This window comes from Carcharhinus amblyrhynchos, chromosome 26, assembly GCF_965287045.1.
Source record: "Carcharhinus amblyrhynchos chromosome 26, sCarAmb.v2.hapA, whole genome shotgun sequence".
Taxonomy (NCBI): Eukaryota; Metazoa; Chordata; class Chondrichthyes; order Carcharhiniformes; family Carcharhinidae; genus Carcharhinus; species Carcharhinus amblyrhynchos.
This window is the reverse complement of record NC_137349.1, coordinates 1,664,134-1,682,653: the sequence shown is the minus strand read 5'-3', so window position 1 is coordinate 1,682,653 and position 18,520 is coordinate 1,664,134. Positions and strand designations below refer to the sequence as shown.

The window sequence follows — 18,520 nt, the reverse complement described above, 5'->3', positions numbered from 1 at the left end:
TAACAGCGCATTGCCAAACTAACAAGAGATTACATTTATCTGACATTGGTATTGTAGCCAAACAGGCCTCTAAAATGGCGTTTTGTAAAGCACTCTGGGACAACCGGGCAAGAAACTAAACCGACAGGCTGCAGTTTAAAGACAGACAAACAGGCTGCAACCCTGATGAGTGAATACACAGGATATGGGCCATCTCCAGGATGAAAGAGACTTTCTGATCACACTGGGTTGTGTGCCAGACAGAGGGGCACCGTGAATCCTTATTTCGGAGGAAGGTATGTGACCTGTGTGCCTACAACACCTACAGGCATGGCCGCCAGGGACACACCCAGAGATTGGTGTGGTAGCACCTGATTGGACTCTTATCAATCAGGGTGATCAAGTCCTGATCGATTGATTGGCAATGGCCAAAAACGGGGCGTGAAACCAAACGGGGCATAAAGGGTGCTGCACAACCAGGAATCTCTCTCTCTCTCTGACCCCACGAACGAGCTACAACAATGGTGACCATCGCCAGCAAGAGGAGAGCCACCACACCCGAGAAGGAAGAAAGACCACAGCCAGAATGCCAGACCAGAGCAAAGGACCAAACTACACAGACAACTACCAAGACCAGCACACAGATAAAGGCCAGTATCTGTTTGGGTAATTGTCAGTCACGCAAAGTTAAGTCAAGGTCTTGTGTTGTACTTGAATACTAGTATTTTCTGTAAGATAACTTATTGTTGGTCGGGTGGTGATTATTGATTGTGTGGTGATTATTGATTGTGTGGCTTTAAATAAATATTGTTTGTACTAACAAGACGTCTACTCAAAGTTATTTGTCCACCGTATGAGGGTTAAAACAGACTGATTTTTTACAACAGTATCACTAGCTGAAAAAGGTGAACACAAACGAAGCAGAGGTGAGCTATATTTTCCCACAGAGAGAGAGAGCGGATATATTTGCTCTGCTTTCATTCAGACCAGCAGATTAGTGAAACAAGCTTCCAGTTGGTATTGGTGGGCCTTCATCTGAGTTAACCAGAGTTATAAACAGCAAATGATAAGGGAGGTCCCTGTTTCACTCAAAGGGTCAAGAGGTCCACTCCTGCTCCCATTTTTTAATGTCCTTGTGTATTAAGAACATAAGAAATAGGAGCAGGAGTAGGCCACCTAGCCCTTCGAGGTGTGGAAGCATGGCCTAGCACCTGAAATCAACGCTGTAACATGAAAGGAAATATTGATGGTGGAATGAAATTTTTGCACCAAAGACTTTGTCATTTGTGGGTGGCATGGTGGCACAGTGGTTAGCACTGTTGCCTCATGGCGCCAGGGATCCAGGTTCGATTCCCAGCTTGGGTGACTGTGTGATGTGCAGGTTAGGTTGATTGGCCGTGCTAAATTGCCCCTAAGTGTCAGGGCAGACTAGCTAGGGGCATGGGGGTGGTGGGGACTGGGTGGGAATGTGGTCGGTGCAGATTTGATGGGACGCATGGCCTCTTCTGCACTGTGGGGATTCAATAATTCTATGAACTTATTTTCAGAAAATTTACACAAACGTGTTTGTAGTTCTGATGGATTTACAAAGCCAAAAGGCCAATCAGCTGTTTATTATTTAGCTCATGTACTTTTATCTGCAATCATTTTATCCAACATAAACCAAAACATCTGCCTCGTTCTCATCAATGCTCAACAAAATCTCACACTGATTGACCACCGTTTTAACATGTTTTCAACATCTGATGAACCATATCTGTTCTTACCTATCAACATGCCATCAAGGCACATGTGGCTGGATGTCTCTGTGCCAAGCTCATTCGTAGCAGTCACCCAGATGTCGTGGTAAGAAGCCAAATTTGAAACGAGTACCAGGCACGAATTCTTGGTGCTACTTGCAGTGCAATTCTTTGGGTCTAAATATCTGACGCTGCAGTTGCCAATAGTTCTGAAATGGATAAGAAGCATAAAACTTTAGAACAAACTTGTCTGTAGAGGCATATGCACCAGGGACACACACACACACACACACGGGACACACACACACACGGGACACACACACACACACGGGACACACACACACACACACACGGGACACACACACACACGGGACACACACACACACGGGACACACACAGCGAACTGGACCAGCTCCATAAATGCAAGGTCATTAAAGCAGGTCAGAGGATGGGGAACAGTTCACCTCCTGATTCCCAGGTTGGGATTTTCCACCCCCTCGGGTCATGTTTTCCAGCAGCAGAGGCAGCTTGCCATTGGCTGGTGGCAGGATCTTCCAGTCCCACCGATGTTTGTGGCATTTTCCATCGTTCTGCTGCACTGCCCAGGAACCCTCCATGTTGAGAGAGGTCGCCATCGGTGATCCCGCCAGCAGGCAAGGCCAGAAAATGCAGCTCTCGATGTCACATATCTTCACTTCCCTGATGGGCCGTAGCTCCAGCAACATTCAAGAAGCTCAACACCATTCCAGGTAAAACAGTTTGCTAGTTTGTCATCCCACTGACTGGCACGAACATCCACAAATGGTGCATCATTGCTGCCGTGCATGAATTTATAAGATGCACTGCACTGATTCGCCAAGCATCGCCTTCGGAATCTACAACTTTCACCAGTTAGAGGGATGAGGCCAGCACGGCAACACCAAGCTCCAAGTTCCACTCAAACTCACAGACTGTGTTGCCAATCCTTTCACAGTCACTAGGACCTGAGTCACGGGGAACTGATTCACCAATCTCACAGGATTAGGAGATCATCTTTATAAAATCCAGTCATGTGTTTTTTTCCAGAGCTTTCCCACTTTGCTGGTGCTTTCAACCTGGCTAGAAATGTAATACAACATGTGCTCAAGTTCCACCAAAGAAATGGCAGTAAAGTGCATCCAACCCACACCAAACTGGACAAAAGCTCCCCCTGTCCACTCTGCTGCAACTAAGGGCTCCATGTCATGTAAAGTTTGACAAGCTGAATGAAGTGATTGTATTTATGGATCTGTAACTCAAAATTAAGCATCAACCCACAATGTCATTCAGTTTTAAAGTTTATTTATTAGGGTCACAAGTAGACTTACATTCATACTACAATGAATTGACTGAAAACCCCCTAGTCACCACAATTCAGTGCCAGTTTGGGTAAACTAAGGGACAATTTAGCACAGCCAATGCACCTAACCAGCACATCCTTCGGACTATGGGAGGAAATCCACACAGACACAAGGAGAAGGTGCAGACTCCGCACAGACAGTGACCTAAACCAGGAATCGAACACAGATCTCTGGCACTGTGAGGCAACAGTACTATCCACTGTGCCGCTGTGCCACCCCATGTGAGCTGTCCACAGCATATCCTCGAATTTTATCTTTTACGGCTGTTCTGCATTTCTAAAACTGAATTCAGAGTCTCTTCCACTATATTCAGCACTCTTATCATTTTCTTTCATCCTCTTGTACTTTATGAACAGTATGCTCTGCCTGTATAGCTCACAAGAAACTTCACTGTACCCCAATACATGTGACAATAAATCAAATCATCACAAAAATTGCAAGATAAAAAGTGCAGACAGACAACTGGATTTCCCACAATAAAGGCAGGATTTTCTGGGTGCATTTGCCCCAAGACTGGAAAATCCTGCCTGAGGTCACCGGAACTTTGCATGGTCCTATCCCAGCCGCTATGATTCCCAAGGTGGGTGGGATGGGAACATTTTGTCCTAAAGGTTCAACAATGTGCAATTTTTGGATGTTTTCCCTTTCTGGGTTTATGGAAAAAGGACACCAGATTGTATATTAGAAACAGGAATGGAGAACGGTGGGTTCAGCTTTGGGTTTGATGGATTCCGCTACTCTGATAGACAAAGACACTGTCAGCTTTGAATGAACAATGTTAATTTGTGAATTGGATGACTCACTCGGATATGTGTAGCGTGAAGTTTGTTTCTAGATAGGTTTCAGGTCCAGAATCCCAGTGACAAATGATGCTTTGTAACAGAAATGAAGTCCAGTACGAGGTGCAGGATGAAAGATGTGGCCTTCCTGGAGGAACTGGAAGAGACAGAAGATACACAGAATTTTTACAGACATTCAGCCCATCATGTCTCTGCCCTGTCCGTAAGAACAAGCCAGCCACTCCCACTCCCTATCCCTGCTGATCTTCTCTCTTCAGGCACTTGTCCAATTCCCTTTTGAAAGGCACAATTAAGTTAACTTCCGCCACACACTCAGACAGTGAATTCTGCATTCTAACCAGTCACCGTCTAAAAAGGCTCTTTTCTCATTGCCATTGGTCCTTTCACTGTTCAACTTAAATCGGTGTCCTCGGATTCTCGATCTTTCCGTCAATGTAAGCTTCTCCCTACCTACCCTGTGAAGACCACAAGTAACTATAGCCCAGTCCATCATGCAAACTAGCCTCCTATCCTATCCATTGACATGGCCAGCATAGTGGTTAGTATTGCTGCCTCACAGTTCCAGGGACCTGGGTTTGATTCCCGGCTTGGGTGAAAATGTGGAGTTTGCACATTCGCCTCATGTCTATGTGGGTTTCCTCCAAGTGCTCCGGTTTTCTCCCACAGTCTAAGGATGTGCAGGTTAGGTTATTCAGTGGTCACGGTTATTCATTTGGCCTCTGATCTTCGGGTAAGCATTCTCCAAGGCGGTCTTCATGACACACAGCGCAGAGTCGCTGAGCACAGACTGATAGCCAAGTTCTGCACGCATGAGGACGGCCTCAACTGAGATCCTGGGTTCGTGTCACACTATCTGTAACCACCATGACTTGGCTTGCAAACTCTCACTAACTCTCCTGGCTGGAGACAATACACATCTCTTTAACCTGTGCTTAACCCTCTCTCCACTCACATTGTCTGTACCTTTAAGACTTGATTACCTGTAAAGACTCACATTCCAACCATTATTTTATAAATTGAGTTTGTGTCTCTATATGCCCTGTTTGTGAACAGAACTTCCACTTGTCTGATGAAGGAGCAGTGCTCCAAAAGCTAGTGGCTTGTGCTACAAATTAACCTGTTGGACTTTAACCTGGTGTTTTGTGAGTCCTTACTGTGTTTACCCCAGTCCAATGCTGGCATCTCCACATCATTGTGTAACTTCAACAAGACGTCCCAAAGTCCTGTATTCAATGTTCTGACCAATGAAATCAAGCATGCTTTTTCACCACCCTGTCGACCTGTGACTCCACTTTTGAGGAGTTATGAACCTGAACCCTAGATCTCTTTGTTCTGTAATTCTCCCCGACGCCTTACCATTAACTGAATAAGTCCTGTCCTGGTTCGGTCTACCAAAATGCATCACCTCGCATTTATCTAAATTAAACTCCATCTGCCATTTATCAGCCCACTGGCCCAACTGATCAAGATCCCGTTGTAATCCTAGATAACCTGCTGGATGAACATTGACCTTGACACCAAAGAAACTCTACGTTCTTTGTCAGAATCAGATATCAAAAATCTCTTCCTTGTGATTGAAAATTCAAAACCTGTGTTGTGCACTTCGTGTTTCAGTAGGTGGCAGTAATACCCTAGATCTCACAACATTTGATTTTGAACTCAAAAAAAAGCTTTTCACTTTCATGATGGTTTTGCTGCATTAATAGTCTGCTTTGTGAGGTTTATTGCTTTGTTAACCATGGGCTAGATACACAAACCATGTTCACATTCTTAAACCAGCTGTGATGATATTGACATAAATAATCTTGCTTTTACAGTTTAGGCTGATAGTTACCGAGGATTATAAATAGCATCTTGTTCACCTTGGAAAGCCTTCTTCATATTTTCTTTTAGATTAAAATGTTTAAATTTAGCCCCCATGCCTGCAATTATTTCCATATTTCAGTTTGAATTGTGATGGGGAAGGGGATTGGGAAAGGGCAGGTGCTTAATACATCAGGCAGGATTCTACAGTGTCGCCCATCCCAAAACCCTAAAATCCCACCTGAGGCCAGTGGGCGTCCCGATTGCCTGCCCCTCGCCCGCTCCGATTCCGGTGGCATGAGGGGCGGTAAAATTCCGGCCACTGGGTGAGATGTTAATTCACTCAAACCCATCCAGTGACTCTGTCTTCACTTCCCGCTGCCTGGGGATAAGCAGCCAGCGTAATCAAGGACCCCCACAAACCAGAACATTCTCACTTCCATCTCCTTCCTTTGGGAAAAGGATATAAAAGTCTGTGGACACGTACCAACTGACTCAAGAACAGCTTCTTTCCTGCTGCTGTCAGTCTTTTGAATGGACCTATCTGGCATTAAGTTGATTTTTGTCTACACCTTAAAAATAACTGTAACACTACATTCTGCATCTCTCCTTTCCTTCCCTATGTACAGTATGCTTTGTCTGTATAAGCACACAAGAAACAATAGTTTTCACCTTAAACTAATACACACGACAATAATAAATCAAAATCCATTTGCACAGAGTTAACATTAGGGTATGGTCTTAACTCTGCCACCTAGAGTTAGTAAAAAAAATGCTTCAGATATTTTCAAACCAGATGCAACCATCGCAAAAACCATACTAGCTGCACAGAGCACAAAGTCCACCTGACCTCCTTAGGGATTGATGCACAGCACAGAGTGTAAGGAATGTAAAAATGAATAGAAAAGACTTGCATTTATATAACACCTCCACAATCTCAGGATGTCCTATTCCACTTCACAAAGAAGCACTGTTTGAAGAACGGTTGCTCATTATCCAGGAAACACACAGCAAGCTCGCACAAGCAACAATGCAATCACGCCTGGATAAACTAATCTTGTGGTGTTGATTGAGAAATAATTGTTGGCTGGGACACTGGGAATAACCCCTCACTCTTCTTCAAAATAGTGTTACGTGATTTTTAATTCCACCCAAAAACACCAGGAGTCCCTGAGGCCAAACTATCTTCAGCTGCTTCAAAGACCTTCTCTCCGTCATAAAGTCAGAAGTGGGGATGTTCACCGACGACTGCACAATGTTCAGCACCATTGGCGATTCCTCAGATACTGAAGCAGTCCATGTTCAAACGCAACAAGATCTGGACAATATCCAGGTTTCAACTGACAAACGGCAGGTAACATTCACACCACACAAATGCCAGGTAATAACCATCGCCATTAAGAGACACTCTAACTACTGTCCTCTGACATTCAATGGTGTAACCATCACTGAATCCCCCCCACTGTCAACATCCTTGGGGTTACCATTGACCAGCAATTCAAAGGGACTCACTACATAAACACAGTGGCTATATCAGCAGGTTAGAGGCTGGGAATACTGCAGCAAGTAACTCACCTCCTGGGTCCCCAAAGCCCATCCACCATCTACAAGACACATGTCAGGACTGTGATAGGATACTCCCCACTTACCTGGATGGGTGCAGCTCCAACAATACTCAAGAAGCTCAACACCATCCAGGACAAAGCAGCCCTGCTTGATTCGCAGCAAATCCACAAACATCCATTCCCTCCACCACCATCACTCAGTAGCAGCAGTGTGTACTACCTACAAGATAGACTGCAGCAATTCACCAAAGATCCTTAGACAGCACCTTCCAAACCCATGGACACTTCCATCTAGAAGGACAAGGGCAGCAGATAAATGGGAACACCACCACCTGCAGATTCCCAACCAAGACATTCACCATCCTGAGTTGGAAATATATCACTGTTCCTTCACAATCGCTGGGTCAAAATCCTAGAATTCCCTCCCTAACGGCATTGTGGATCAACTCACAGCACGTGGACTGCAGCGATTCAAGAAGGCAGCTCACCACCACCTTCTCAAGGGCAACTAGGGATGGGTAATAAGTGTTGGCCAGCCAGTGATGCCCATGGTCACAAATGAATAAAAATAAAAGGAGGGAGCTCGGTTTAAAGTCAAAAGATCTTTTAAAAACTTGGCGGACTTATTGTTGAATTAGCTACAAATCCAAATGGGGGTTTAAACATAAAATTTAAATGAAAACAAAGCTTTGGAAATCTGTATTTAGCCAATTGGGATCTAGTGAAATCTGGTCATCAGATAGATTCATGTTTTGAACAATCTTTTTCTGCCCTCAGTCTAACACTTCTCTGGTGAGGAATTTAACAGTCACTCATTTTGCACACTGCTCAACTTTAAATTCCACTGTAGTTTTTTGCCTTTGTTTTCTTCCTTTCTTGGTGGAGATTGTGAAGCCTTGAAAGGGCTAAGAGATTGATCAACCATCTGCCATTTCCATGGTTCTGATTTTTTTATATTAGCCAATAGAGGGCATTAAGTAAAAGGATTTCTTTCGAAAAGGTTGCTTCAACCCCTTGGAGTATCACACTTGATGTCAACTCAGAACCACTGGAATCGGGGCTCATTTGCAGCAGGTTCAAACTTAGACTTGCAGAGTCTGCATGCTTTCCTCGTGTCTGCATGGGTTTCCTCCAGGTGCTCTGGTTTCCATCCAAAGTTGTGCAGGTTAGGTGGATTGGCAAAGCTAAGTTGCCCCTTAGGGTCAAAGTGTGTAGGTTAGGGAGATTAGATGTGGTAAATGTGTGGGGTTACAGGGAGAAGTCTTGGGTAAGGTACTCTGTCAGAACCGGTGCAGACTCGATGGACTGAATGACCTCCTTCTGCGCTGTAGGGAGCTAACCAGCTACTATTTCATACTAGAACAGAACACTATTTTGTTTTAAGGTGATGGGAGGGATTTCCGTGCTCACCCCAAGACCAGAAATTGCTATCCAAGGTCTGCCGAATTTGATGTCCTGTTCGCTGTGATTGCCATGGTAGACGGGACAGGAAAATTCCATCCCACGAGCAAAAACAAAATTTTTGTGAAAATATAAACAATGTTGATGTGGTGACGCAAAACTAACAAGTAAACTAACACCCAACTGAACATTGTTCAGCACTGATGTGTTTTGACTCTCATTAACTGAAATCCCATTTACTTCTTTTCCAAACTTACATCCAGCTTTAACCTCCACCCACTGGAGGAGCTGCAGTGACTCATTGTACCAAATGGAACAAGTCAGGTTCCCCTGCGAGCGATTGAAATGAGGTATGGTCAGTGTCGACACACTTTGGTTCAACGCTCTGCACTGGCTCCTTGAAACCTCCTCCTCGTCCATTCTCCAGACAATGTTGGTAGAACTAATTCCATGATCAAAAGCGCAGTCTTCGCTCTTCAATTGGCAAGTAGCTGACAGCTGATGGCCGAGGTGCAGAACGGGGGAATTCAATGTCAAAAGGCTGCAGTTCTTCCAGGACACACTGACAGCTCCTGAAAAATAAAACAACAGCAATCCTTACAGACCAGACCCCACAATTGCATCAACCTAAAACAGAATTAACATGTTATGACCTTTAAAGTTTGTGTACCTGTCATGGGAGGTTTGTTCAAACAGAGTAACTGATTATTCATCTCATGCAGTTTATGACATCTTGGGCCAAATTTAATCCAGGTGATAGAGCTCTTCCCCACCCACTTGCCAGTGAGAACTCCTCCCCTCCCCAACCCCGTCACTTCTGTTGGAAAAGGCTCGTAACAGTAAGTGCCAAGTGGCCAGCTCTTTCCCAGGATCACGGATCCTGAATATAGATGTCCCAGCCACCGATCTCTGTCAGCAGCAACAGGGAAGTGGTGGCAATTACCAGCTCTGCACCCACCAGAGGCCTAAGATCAGCGAGAGACCCAGGCCGCAACTCAGTGAGGTAATGAGGACAGCGAGCGGTTTGTTGGCATGGGAATGGTTGGGAGGAGAAGTGAGCGGGTGGGATGTGGCAGGTGATACCAGGAAAGGACAGTCGGGTGGATCAAGAATTGCAGAGTCCCTTTGAATGAGGGACCCCACTGGGGAGCTGGCAAGCAAACTTGGCAGGATTTGCTTTTTATGCTTCCTGGCTGCTGCTGGCATTAGGAAGCCCTTCAGTAGGCCGCACATCAGCCTTCCTGACCAGGACCTAATGGGAGGCAGTGGTGGGCAGACAGTCAGGTCCCTTCTGGCACCACCCACCTGATTAAATGCCCCCCCAAATTCATCTTGGGGGAGGAAATTGAATTCTGCTCCTTTTGTGTAACAATGGCTTCCACCTTCACCTACGCAGCACAAGTTTGCGCATTTCAATGTAACGATATTATGTCAAGTACTGTGGAAGATTACGAAATGTGAAACTGTGCTTATAAAGGTTCAATCTTAGGCGCAGTTGAATCAGGACTTTTTTTTTTAAAAACCCAAGAATGGCTGGTTGGAGGATAAAAACATTTACCAAACCCCGAATGATGGTTGTATCGGAAGTGGATGGGCAGCAGATGAGCAATTTGATCACCTCATGATGTGGATATTGACAGAATTAGTGAAATTTTTGCTGATTTGTTCTAATGTATATTCTTCTATAACTTAGAGACAAGAAATAATTCGATCTATATACCTCTTGTTATACTTTCAGGACATTCCAAGGCATTTCAGAACCAACTGCTTTTCAGAGACACAATTATCATTTTACACGCAAATACAATAGTGATTTTAAACATAGCAAGGCCCAAGAAATAACAAATCAAAGAAGCAACTAGTTAATTTTGAACTAACTTTGTGCAGATTTAAATCCAGTTCAAGGTGATTTTCACATGTTCCACCTCGCTACAATAACATGATGCACAATAAAACTACACTTAGCCTTGGCATGACACAGAGGTGAAATTGGTGTGGTTAATAATTCTAAACTGAACAACCAAATTTGCAAAATCCTATCCTTTTAATACCTGCAAACACAAGAGTTGGTATTCACACTTAGCACTTTAGATTAACCATGTACCTAAATGAACAAAAGCCAAAACCCTCCCCTTTAATACAGGCATCAGTTTGGCTCAGTCAATGGAATTCTACCTGGGACTCAGAGAGGTCTGGGTTCAAGTCCTACTTTAACCGGTGTAAGTGCCTCTAGATCTCATCAATGATTGCAGTGTGCATTGGCTACCCCTGCACCCAAGTTCGTAATACCACTCTAAATACATTAGTGCTATAGGCAGTGAGGGCAGCACATTGGCACAGTGGTTAGCACTGCTGCCTCACATGACCAGGGACCCTGCCTCACATGACCAGAGGCTGTAAGGTCTACTCCTCTGCCCATGTTCCATCTAGTTCAGTTGGCTATGGTACAGTGGTTAGCATTGCTGCCTCACAATGCCAAGGGTGTGGGTTTGATTCCAGCCCTAGGTGCCTGTATGAAATCTGCATGTTCTCCCCGTGTCTGCGTGGCTTCGCTCAGGGTGCTCCGGTTTCCACCCGCAGTCCACAAATGTGCTGGTTAGGTTGATTGGCCTTGATAAGTTGCACCTTAATGTCCAAAGATGTGTGGGTTAGAGGGATTAGTGGGGTAAATATGTAGAGTTATGGGGATAGGGTCTGGGTAAAATGCACTGTTGGAGAGTTGGTGCAGACTCGATGGGCCAAATGTCCTCTTTCTGCACTGTGGGGATTCTATAATTCTTGGCACCAGCATTTACAGTTTATATGATAAGCCACTGAGTAGCAAACTTTTAAGTTTAACAACATTTTGTAGGTGGCATCACTAAACATCCACTCATGAATAAGCAAAGTACCATTAAAAAAATTTAATTGGCTTCAGTTAAATACCTGGATGATAATTATTCTTTTGCATTATATTGTGCAGTTGAATGCAGAATAACTAGTGTAAACAACAAAAGTGAACAGTGTCAAGTATCATCCACTCATTATTCTGGAAAAGATCAGGACATTCACTTTCTTTAAGCTTTTGGCTCCAGTGGTGATAAACTTTTGAATATCAGTGTAGTTCTGTGAACTCCTGTGGTCATTAAGATATACTCTGTATCTTACAGGATTCAGTTTCAAATCTTTTTCCAATCCAATTGCATGCAGCTTGTTCTTGCAACTTGCTAAGACTGCCAGTGAGCCTGAATGTGTTAATTGCTAACTGCTCCCTCACATTGGCAGACAGCTCCTCCATACACTCCTCTGGATTGGAGTGTGAATCAAGAACTAATAACCACTGGGCAGGAGATGAAATATAAGCCTGCAGATGGTTCCACGATGGTTTTGATCATTGTCTGCCTGAGCAGCAATGACACGACTGCAATTGTAAACCACAGACCAGATTCAACCTCCTTATTTCTCTTCAGAAGCCAACACTGCCAGCGCACACAATTTGAGATTTAACAACAGTAAGTGCTGCAAATAATCAGCAGTCAACCAGCATCTGTGGAGAGAGAAATAAAGTTAACTGCCAGACATTTCCCAGCCCTCCTGCCGCGTGGCCAATCAACCTGACCGGCACATCAGTGAACTGCGGGAGGAAACCGGAGCACCCGGAAAGCCAGGGGGAGAACCTGCAGATTTCACAGATAGCCACCCAGGGCTGGAATCAAACCCATGCCTCTGGCATTGTGAGGTTGCAGGGAACCATTACAGGAGGGACAGAAAGTTTGGCAGACCACTTAAAGACCTGTTGAGATTGGGCAAGAATTTCCAATCTTGGAGCCCCACGCGGCCTAAAGTTCCTGCCCCATAGAATCCCTACAGTGCAGGAGGAGACCACTCAGCCCATCGAGCCTGCACCAACAATAACACCCAGACTCTGTTAGCCCACATATTTCCCCTGCTAATCCCCCCAGTACTAATGGGCAATTTAGCACAGCCAATCTACCTAACCCACACATCCTACCAGTGTAGGAGGAAACTGGGGCACCCGGAGGAAACCCACACAGAAACAGGGAGAATGTGCAAACCCTACACAGTGACCCAAGCCAGGAATTGAACCCAGGTCCCTGGCTCTATGAGGCAGCAGTGCTAACCACTGTGCCACCGTGCCATCCCACCTTTCAGGTCAATGACCTCTCACTGGAACTGGGAAAAATCTGAAACGCGTGGATTTAAAATAATCTTCGACTTGGATCCCACAACTTCTGTTTGCTTTTCCTTGGTTGTCACCTTTTAATTTTGATTCTTGGGAAGGGGACAGCAATGTCAAAGCCAGTGTTTATTGTTCATTCATGAATGCCCTTGAAATGGTAATGTGAGCTACTTTTTGAATCGCTGCAGTGTTCAAATCCATTTCATGGCATTTCCCTCATCCCAGGTCTTTCCAGACCTCTGACTTTGGCATCTGGTGCCTTTGTTCAGTTCACCACATGCACTGTGCTCAGAAACTCTATCCCTCAACCCCTCTGTTACTCCATCCCCTCCTCCTCCAAATTCTCCTTTAAAACAGATTTTTCTGCCTTGGTGTTTGGTGGCTAAGGGGCCAACTTTGGTTTTGGAGGTGGGTAGCTTGAGAGAGAAGATCTTCTGACTTGGCAAACCTGCCTCAGTAAAAACGTACCCAAAAAGAAAAAAAATCAAGATTTTGCTCTGTTAGGGGCGATGCAGCATGGAGTCAAGCCTTCTGACTCCAACAGCAGAGGTTTATTGATGCAGAGAGTAGGCGACCACAAGCGAGGGTGAATGCTGACGTGGGCTGGTTAGAATGTCCATATTGGTTCTCTAGGACTTTGTCCCAGTTGTTCCAGAAGATGTTTGGTCCTCCAACCCTCAACTTCCACACACTCTCACCCTCCCACCCATCCCCATGACCCTTCAAAGCCTCTATTTCAACTCATGCCCCCACCCACTTCACTCATCCTCACATCCTCCAAGCCAACTCCATAATCACTCGAGCAGAATAGACATCAGTAGCCATGTGGGAACAAAGCAAAATAAACTTCTAAAACTCCAAACCAGCCCTCTCTACATGGACCTGATAATGATAAAATACCCCCATTTATGAAAGAATCAAAAATTTTAAATCCCTACAAGTAGTTAATCTCTTATAAAACCAAACAGACTTCTGTCCATACCCCAATCCTTTAATAACCTCTAAGTTTGAAACTGTGAACTTTGCTGAGATAACTGTAGTTTTTAAAACTGAGCCAACATTCATAATGAACAACATTTAGGGAAATGTCAAAGAACTCAATTGAAACCATTCAAGAAATGCTACACTGGCTGGCCTGTCAATCAATGCAGCACAATAGAATTTTTGATAAAACAGCTTCAGCTTTTGTTTTCTAAAATATAGTTTAAAAAGCAAGGAATTCACATGTAGACCAGGCCAGGTAAAGATGGCAGATTTCCTTCCCTAAAGGACATTACTGAACCAGATGTGTTTTTACAACATGGGGAGACAATGGCCTAGTGGTATTATCGCTCAACTATTTATTCAGAATCTCAGATGATGATGTGGGCACTTGGATTCGACTCCTGCCACTGCAATTGGTGGAATTTGAATTCAATAAAACATATCTGGAATTCAGCATGCTTGGTTTCATTGGTCAGAACATTGAATACAGGAGTTGGGACATCTTGTTAAAGTTGTACAAGATATTGGTAAGGCCACAGTTGGACTATTGTGTACAGTTCTGGTCCCCTATTATAGAAAAGATATTATTAAACCATAAAGAGTACAGAAAAGATTTATTAGAATGCTACCGGGACTTGATGGTTTGAGTTATAAGGAGAGGTTGGATAGACTGGGACTTTTTTTCTCTGGAGCGTAGGAGGCTGAGGGGTGATCTTATAGAGGTCTATAAAGTAATGAAGGGCATAGATCAGCTAGATAGTCAATATCCTTTCCCAAAGGTAAGGGAGTTTAAAACTAGAGGGCATAGGTTTAAGGTGAGAGGGGAGAGATACAAAAGGGTCCAGAGGAGCAATTCTTTTCACACAGAGGGTGGTGAGTGTCTGGAACGAGCTGCCAGAGGTAGCAGTAGAGGAGGGTACAATTTTGTCTTTTAAAGAGCATTTAGACGGTTACATAGGTACGATGGGTATACAGGAATATGGGCCAAATGCGGGCAATTGGGATTAGCTTAGTGATTTAAAAAAAAAGGCCAGCATAGACAAGTTGGGCTGAAGGGCCTGTTTCAATGCTGTGAACCTCTATGATCTAAGAATCTACTGATGAAACCATTGGTCGATTATCAGAAAAATCCATCTGATTCACTAATGCCCTTTAGGGAAGGAAATCTGCTGTCCTTACCTGGTCTGGTCAACACAGAGCCACAGCAATGAAGTTGGTTTTTAACTGCTCTCTGAAATGGCTTAGCAAGCCAGTGAGTTCAAGGGCAACCAAGGATGGGCAATAAATGTTGACCAGCCAGCGACACCCATGTCCCACCAATCATACTCATTATTAGTCACCATTATTGAGACTAGCTTCGTATTCCAGATTTATTAAATGAATTTAAATTCAATTCAAGCTAGTTCCTAAATTTGATACAATTGTTGAATACCCATAAGCTCAAGGTCTTACCTGCACCAATGAAGGGGACCAGCAGAAAACAGACCTTCAGCTTTGAGAAGCACACACTGGCTGCCATGTTTATAACGGTTCTCATAAACCTAAAAATAACAGCATGAATAATAACACGCTAATTGAAATGTTACATGAAATTTTTTTCATGTTCAATTGAAACAATACAATTTCCATGTGAAATTTCCAGTGATTGAGAAGATCAAGTTTCGGTTACCATGAAACTATTTAGTAGCTGCAGCTTAACCACAGCTTTACAGCATCTAAGCAGTTGGTTTGGGAATCAAGGACGTCCTTTGGAAACAGAAACTCCTCACGTGCCCTGTCATCCCAAGGCACTTGCTAGTTTACTGTGCCATAGCCATTCCCGATGTTCTTCTGCTGAGGTTACGGGGGAAGTATGGGAGACACAAAGCATGAAATTCGCTGCCATAAATTCTGGACAAAATGAACAACCTCAAAAATATTGCATCCGTCAGATGTATGTATTCTGAGCTTATTGTTATTAATAGTCATTGGATGGGCCAGAATTAGTTGCCCATTTCAATTTACCTTGAACTGAGAACAGTTAAGAGTCAACAAATTTGTTGTGGGTCTGGATTTACATGTAGGCCAGACCAGAAGAGCAGCTTTCCTTCAGATGCACCACAGAAAGCACTCTTTCTGGATGTATCACAGCTCGGCATGGCTCCTGTACTGCCCAAGACAGCAAGAAACTACAAAAGGTTGTGAAAGTAGCCCAATCCATCACACAAATCACACTCCCATCCATTGACACTGTCTACACTTCCTGCTGCCTCGGCAAAGCAGCCAGCATAAGTAAGGACCTCACACACTCCGGACATTCTCTCTTCCACCTTCTTCTGTTGGGAAAAGGATACAAAAGTCTGGAGGTCACGTACTAACCAACTCAAGAACAGCTTCTTTCCTGCTGCCATCAGACTTTTGAATGGACCTATTTTGGATTAAATTGATCTTTCTCTACATCTTAGCTTTGACTGTAACACTACATTCTACATTCTCTCGTTTGCTTCTCTATGAACGGTATGCTCGGTCTGTATTATGCGCAAGAAATAATACTTTTCACTGTACGCTAATACATGTGACAATAATAAATAAAATCAAATCATTATGAAACGGATGGACTTTTACAACAATTGAAAATAGTTACATGGTCACCACTTCAGACAATAACTCATATTCCAAATCTATTAAGTTTAATCACTTTCTTTGAAGTTATGCAATTGTTGAACCAGATGGATTTTTATAACTATCATTCCATTAGCTTTTAATTCCAGTATTTTAATTGAATTCAAATTTCACCATCTGATTTTAAACTTCCCCAGCTGGAAAATTAGGCAGCAGGGCTGGAGGAGGGTAGGGGAATGGGAGTAGTTTAAATTACACAAGTCAGTTACCCCCTTCTATCTACTTGCTTTCTACCATGTCCCAACATTAAACTGTTTTTTCTTGCTTGGGTGGTGTGGGGCAATGTCGGAAGATAAGATTGAGATTTAGTTCTCCATGTGAGACAGAAATGCCAGGAGTGCCACATCCTAAGCTCATATACAGCAGATTAACCATTGTCTAGCTTCTAACTGTGGCTGGAAAAGCCCTCACCACCCCACCACTGCAGGCAGAATCTCCTTCCCACTCTCACCACAACTAAAGGATCAACCTTCCACCACTGTGGCTCGATTCACTCACAAACCCCCACCCCAGAGCCTCTCCATCATGTCTGCAGCCTCTCTCAAAATTCTGGGGGCCACAACTTCTTGCTTGAACTTTGCTCCAGCTTTCCTCACACCCTCACTGTTAATATCAGGGCCAATGAATCACAGAATCCTACAGTGCAGAAAGAGGCCAATCGGCCCATCACATCTGCACAGACCACAATCTCATCCAGGCCCTATCCCCATAATCCCATGAATTACCCTAGCTAGTGCGCCTGACACTAAAGGGGCAATTTACCATGGCCAATCCACCTAACCTGCAGGTCTTCAGACTGTGGGAGGAAATCGGAACACCCGGAAGAAATCTATGCAGACACAGGAAGAGTGTGCAAACTCCACACAGATAGTGACCCAAGATGGGAATCAAAACCAGGTCCCTAGGCCTATGAGGTGGCAGTGCTAAACACTGTGCCACCCAGTGGATTTGGTGTCTCCTCAAGAATGTATCTTCCACCTCTGAACTGTGAGGTGCTGCCTGAGTTTTTGAAGGAGTTTCTCCCTCATCCTTAATTGTTAGCAGCCAGCAAAATTACTGGGAGCAAGTCCTGAAGAAGAAAATGAAGAAGAGGACTGAATGGCAGGTAAAGACTGAAAGGCCCACCCTTCTCCTTTTCTTGTATTATGTAAAATTCGTGCCTTTTACAACAACAGAAACTAATACAGGAGAAAAATGTAACGGGGTTCTAATATCACAATTTCCAGAAAAATACTATTTTTGAACAGAAATCTTTAGCCAGCTTCATGAATTAAGAGAAAGAGGTTCATTTCATAGACATGCAGAGCATCAGGTTAAATTTCCAGTTGCCAAAATGTAACAAGTCCTTTCCCTTACTGTTGACACAAGGAAAAATACTTGCCAATGTGCACAGAAAGAACCATTTGCCAGATGGCACATTGGGATTTCTTTGAGGCAGAGTTGCGAATAATTTATACATTGAATTAGAAGTTTTCTCCTCAAAAATATCTTATTCTCCCAGACTAAGCATCGAGACATTTATGAAGTGACTTGGTGCCCTGCATCTAGCATCACCCCAGCTGAAAACCTGAAGCTGGCGCCTCAGTCTGTCACGAATAAACTCTCTCCATCATTGAGAAAATCAAAGGCCGCACACTTCAGTAAATTGCTGTACGGTTTCGTGAAAGCAGACAGTGCAATGAAGGCCCTTCGGCCCATCAAATCTGCACCAATGTGTGAAACACCTGACCCCCCATTTACTGGCACTTGGGGCCATAGATTGAATGTTATGTTGTGCCAAGTGTTCATCCAGGTACTTTTTAAAGGAAGTGCCTCAGTGCAAACCAACTCAAAAAGGTGAGATTTTGCAACCTCACTCGACTCAAAACTATAAAATCCTATCCGACGTCAACGGAGTTGTCCACCCCTCGTCTGCTCCCGTTCCCGGGGTGGATGAGGTGGTAAGATTCCAGCCTAAATCTGACATTTTTCCCCCCAGTATCAACCAAATTTCAGTCATGTATTTTTAATCTCCATGAAGAACATGGAG

The 18,520-nt window shown here is 44.0% G+C and overlaps 1 protein-coding gene across 1 annotated transcript in view; it reads right to left on the bottom strand.

Annotated features, from left to right (window-relative positions):
* Window positions 1-15,349, bottom strand: part of LOC145358893 (interleukin-6 receptor subunit beta-like) — a 51,823-nt gene extending 36,474 nt beyond the window's left edge. The window contains exons 1-4 of the mRNA XM_080213267.1: window positions 15,283-15,349; window positions 8,924-9,238; window positions 3,901-4,033; window positions 1,746-1,927 (exon numbers count right to left, since the gene is read on the bottom strand). Coding sequence (XP_080069393.1) covers window positions 1,746-1,927; window positions 3,901-4,033; window positions 8,924-9,238; window positions 15,283-15,349 — 697 coding nt within the window. The remainder of the gene's footprint in view (window positions 1-1,745; window positions 1,928-3,900; window positions 4,034-8,923; window positions 9,239-15,282) is intronic.
* Window positions 15,350-18,520: the final 3,171 nt, after the last annotated feature.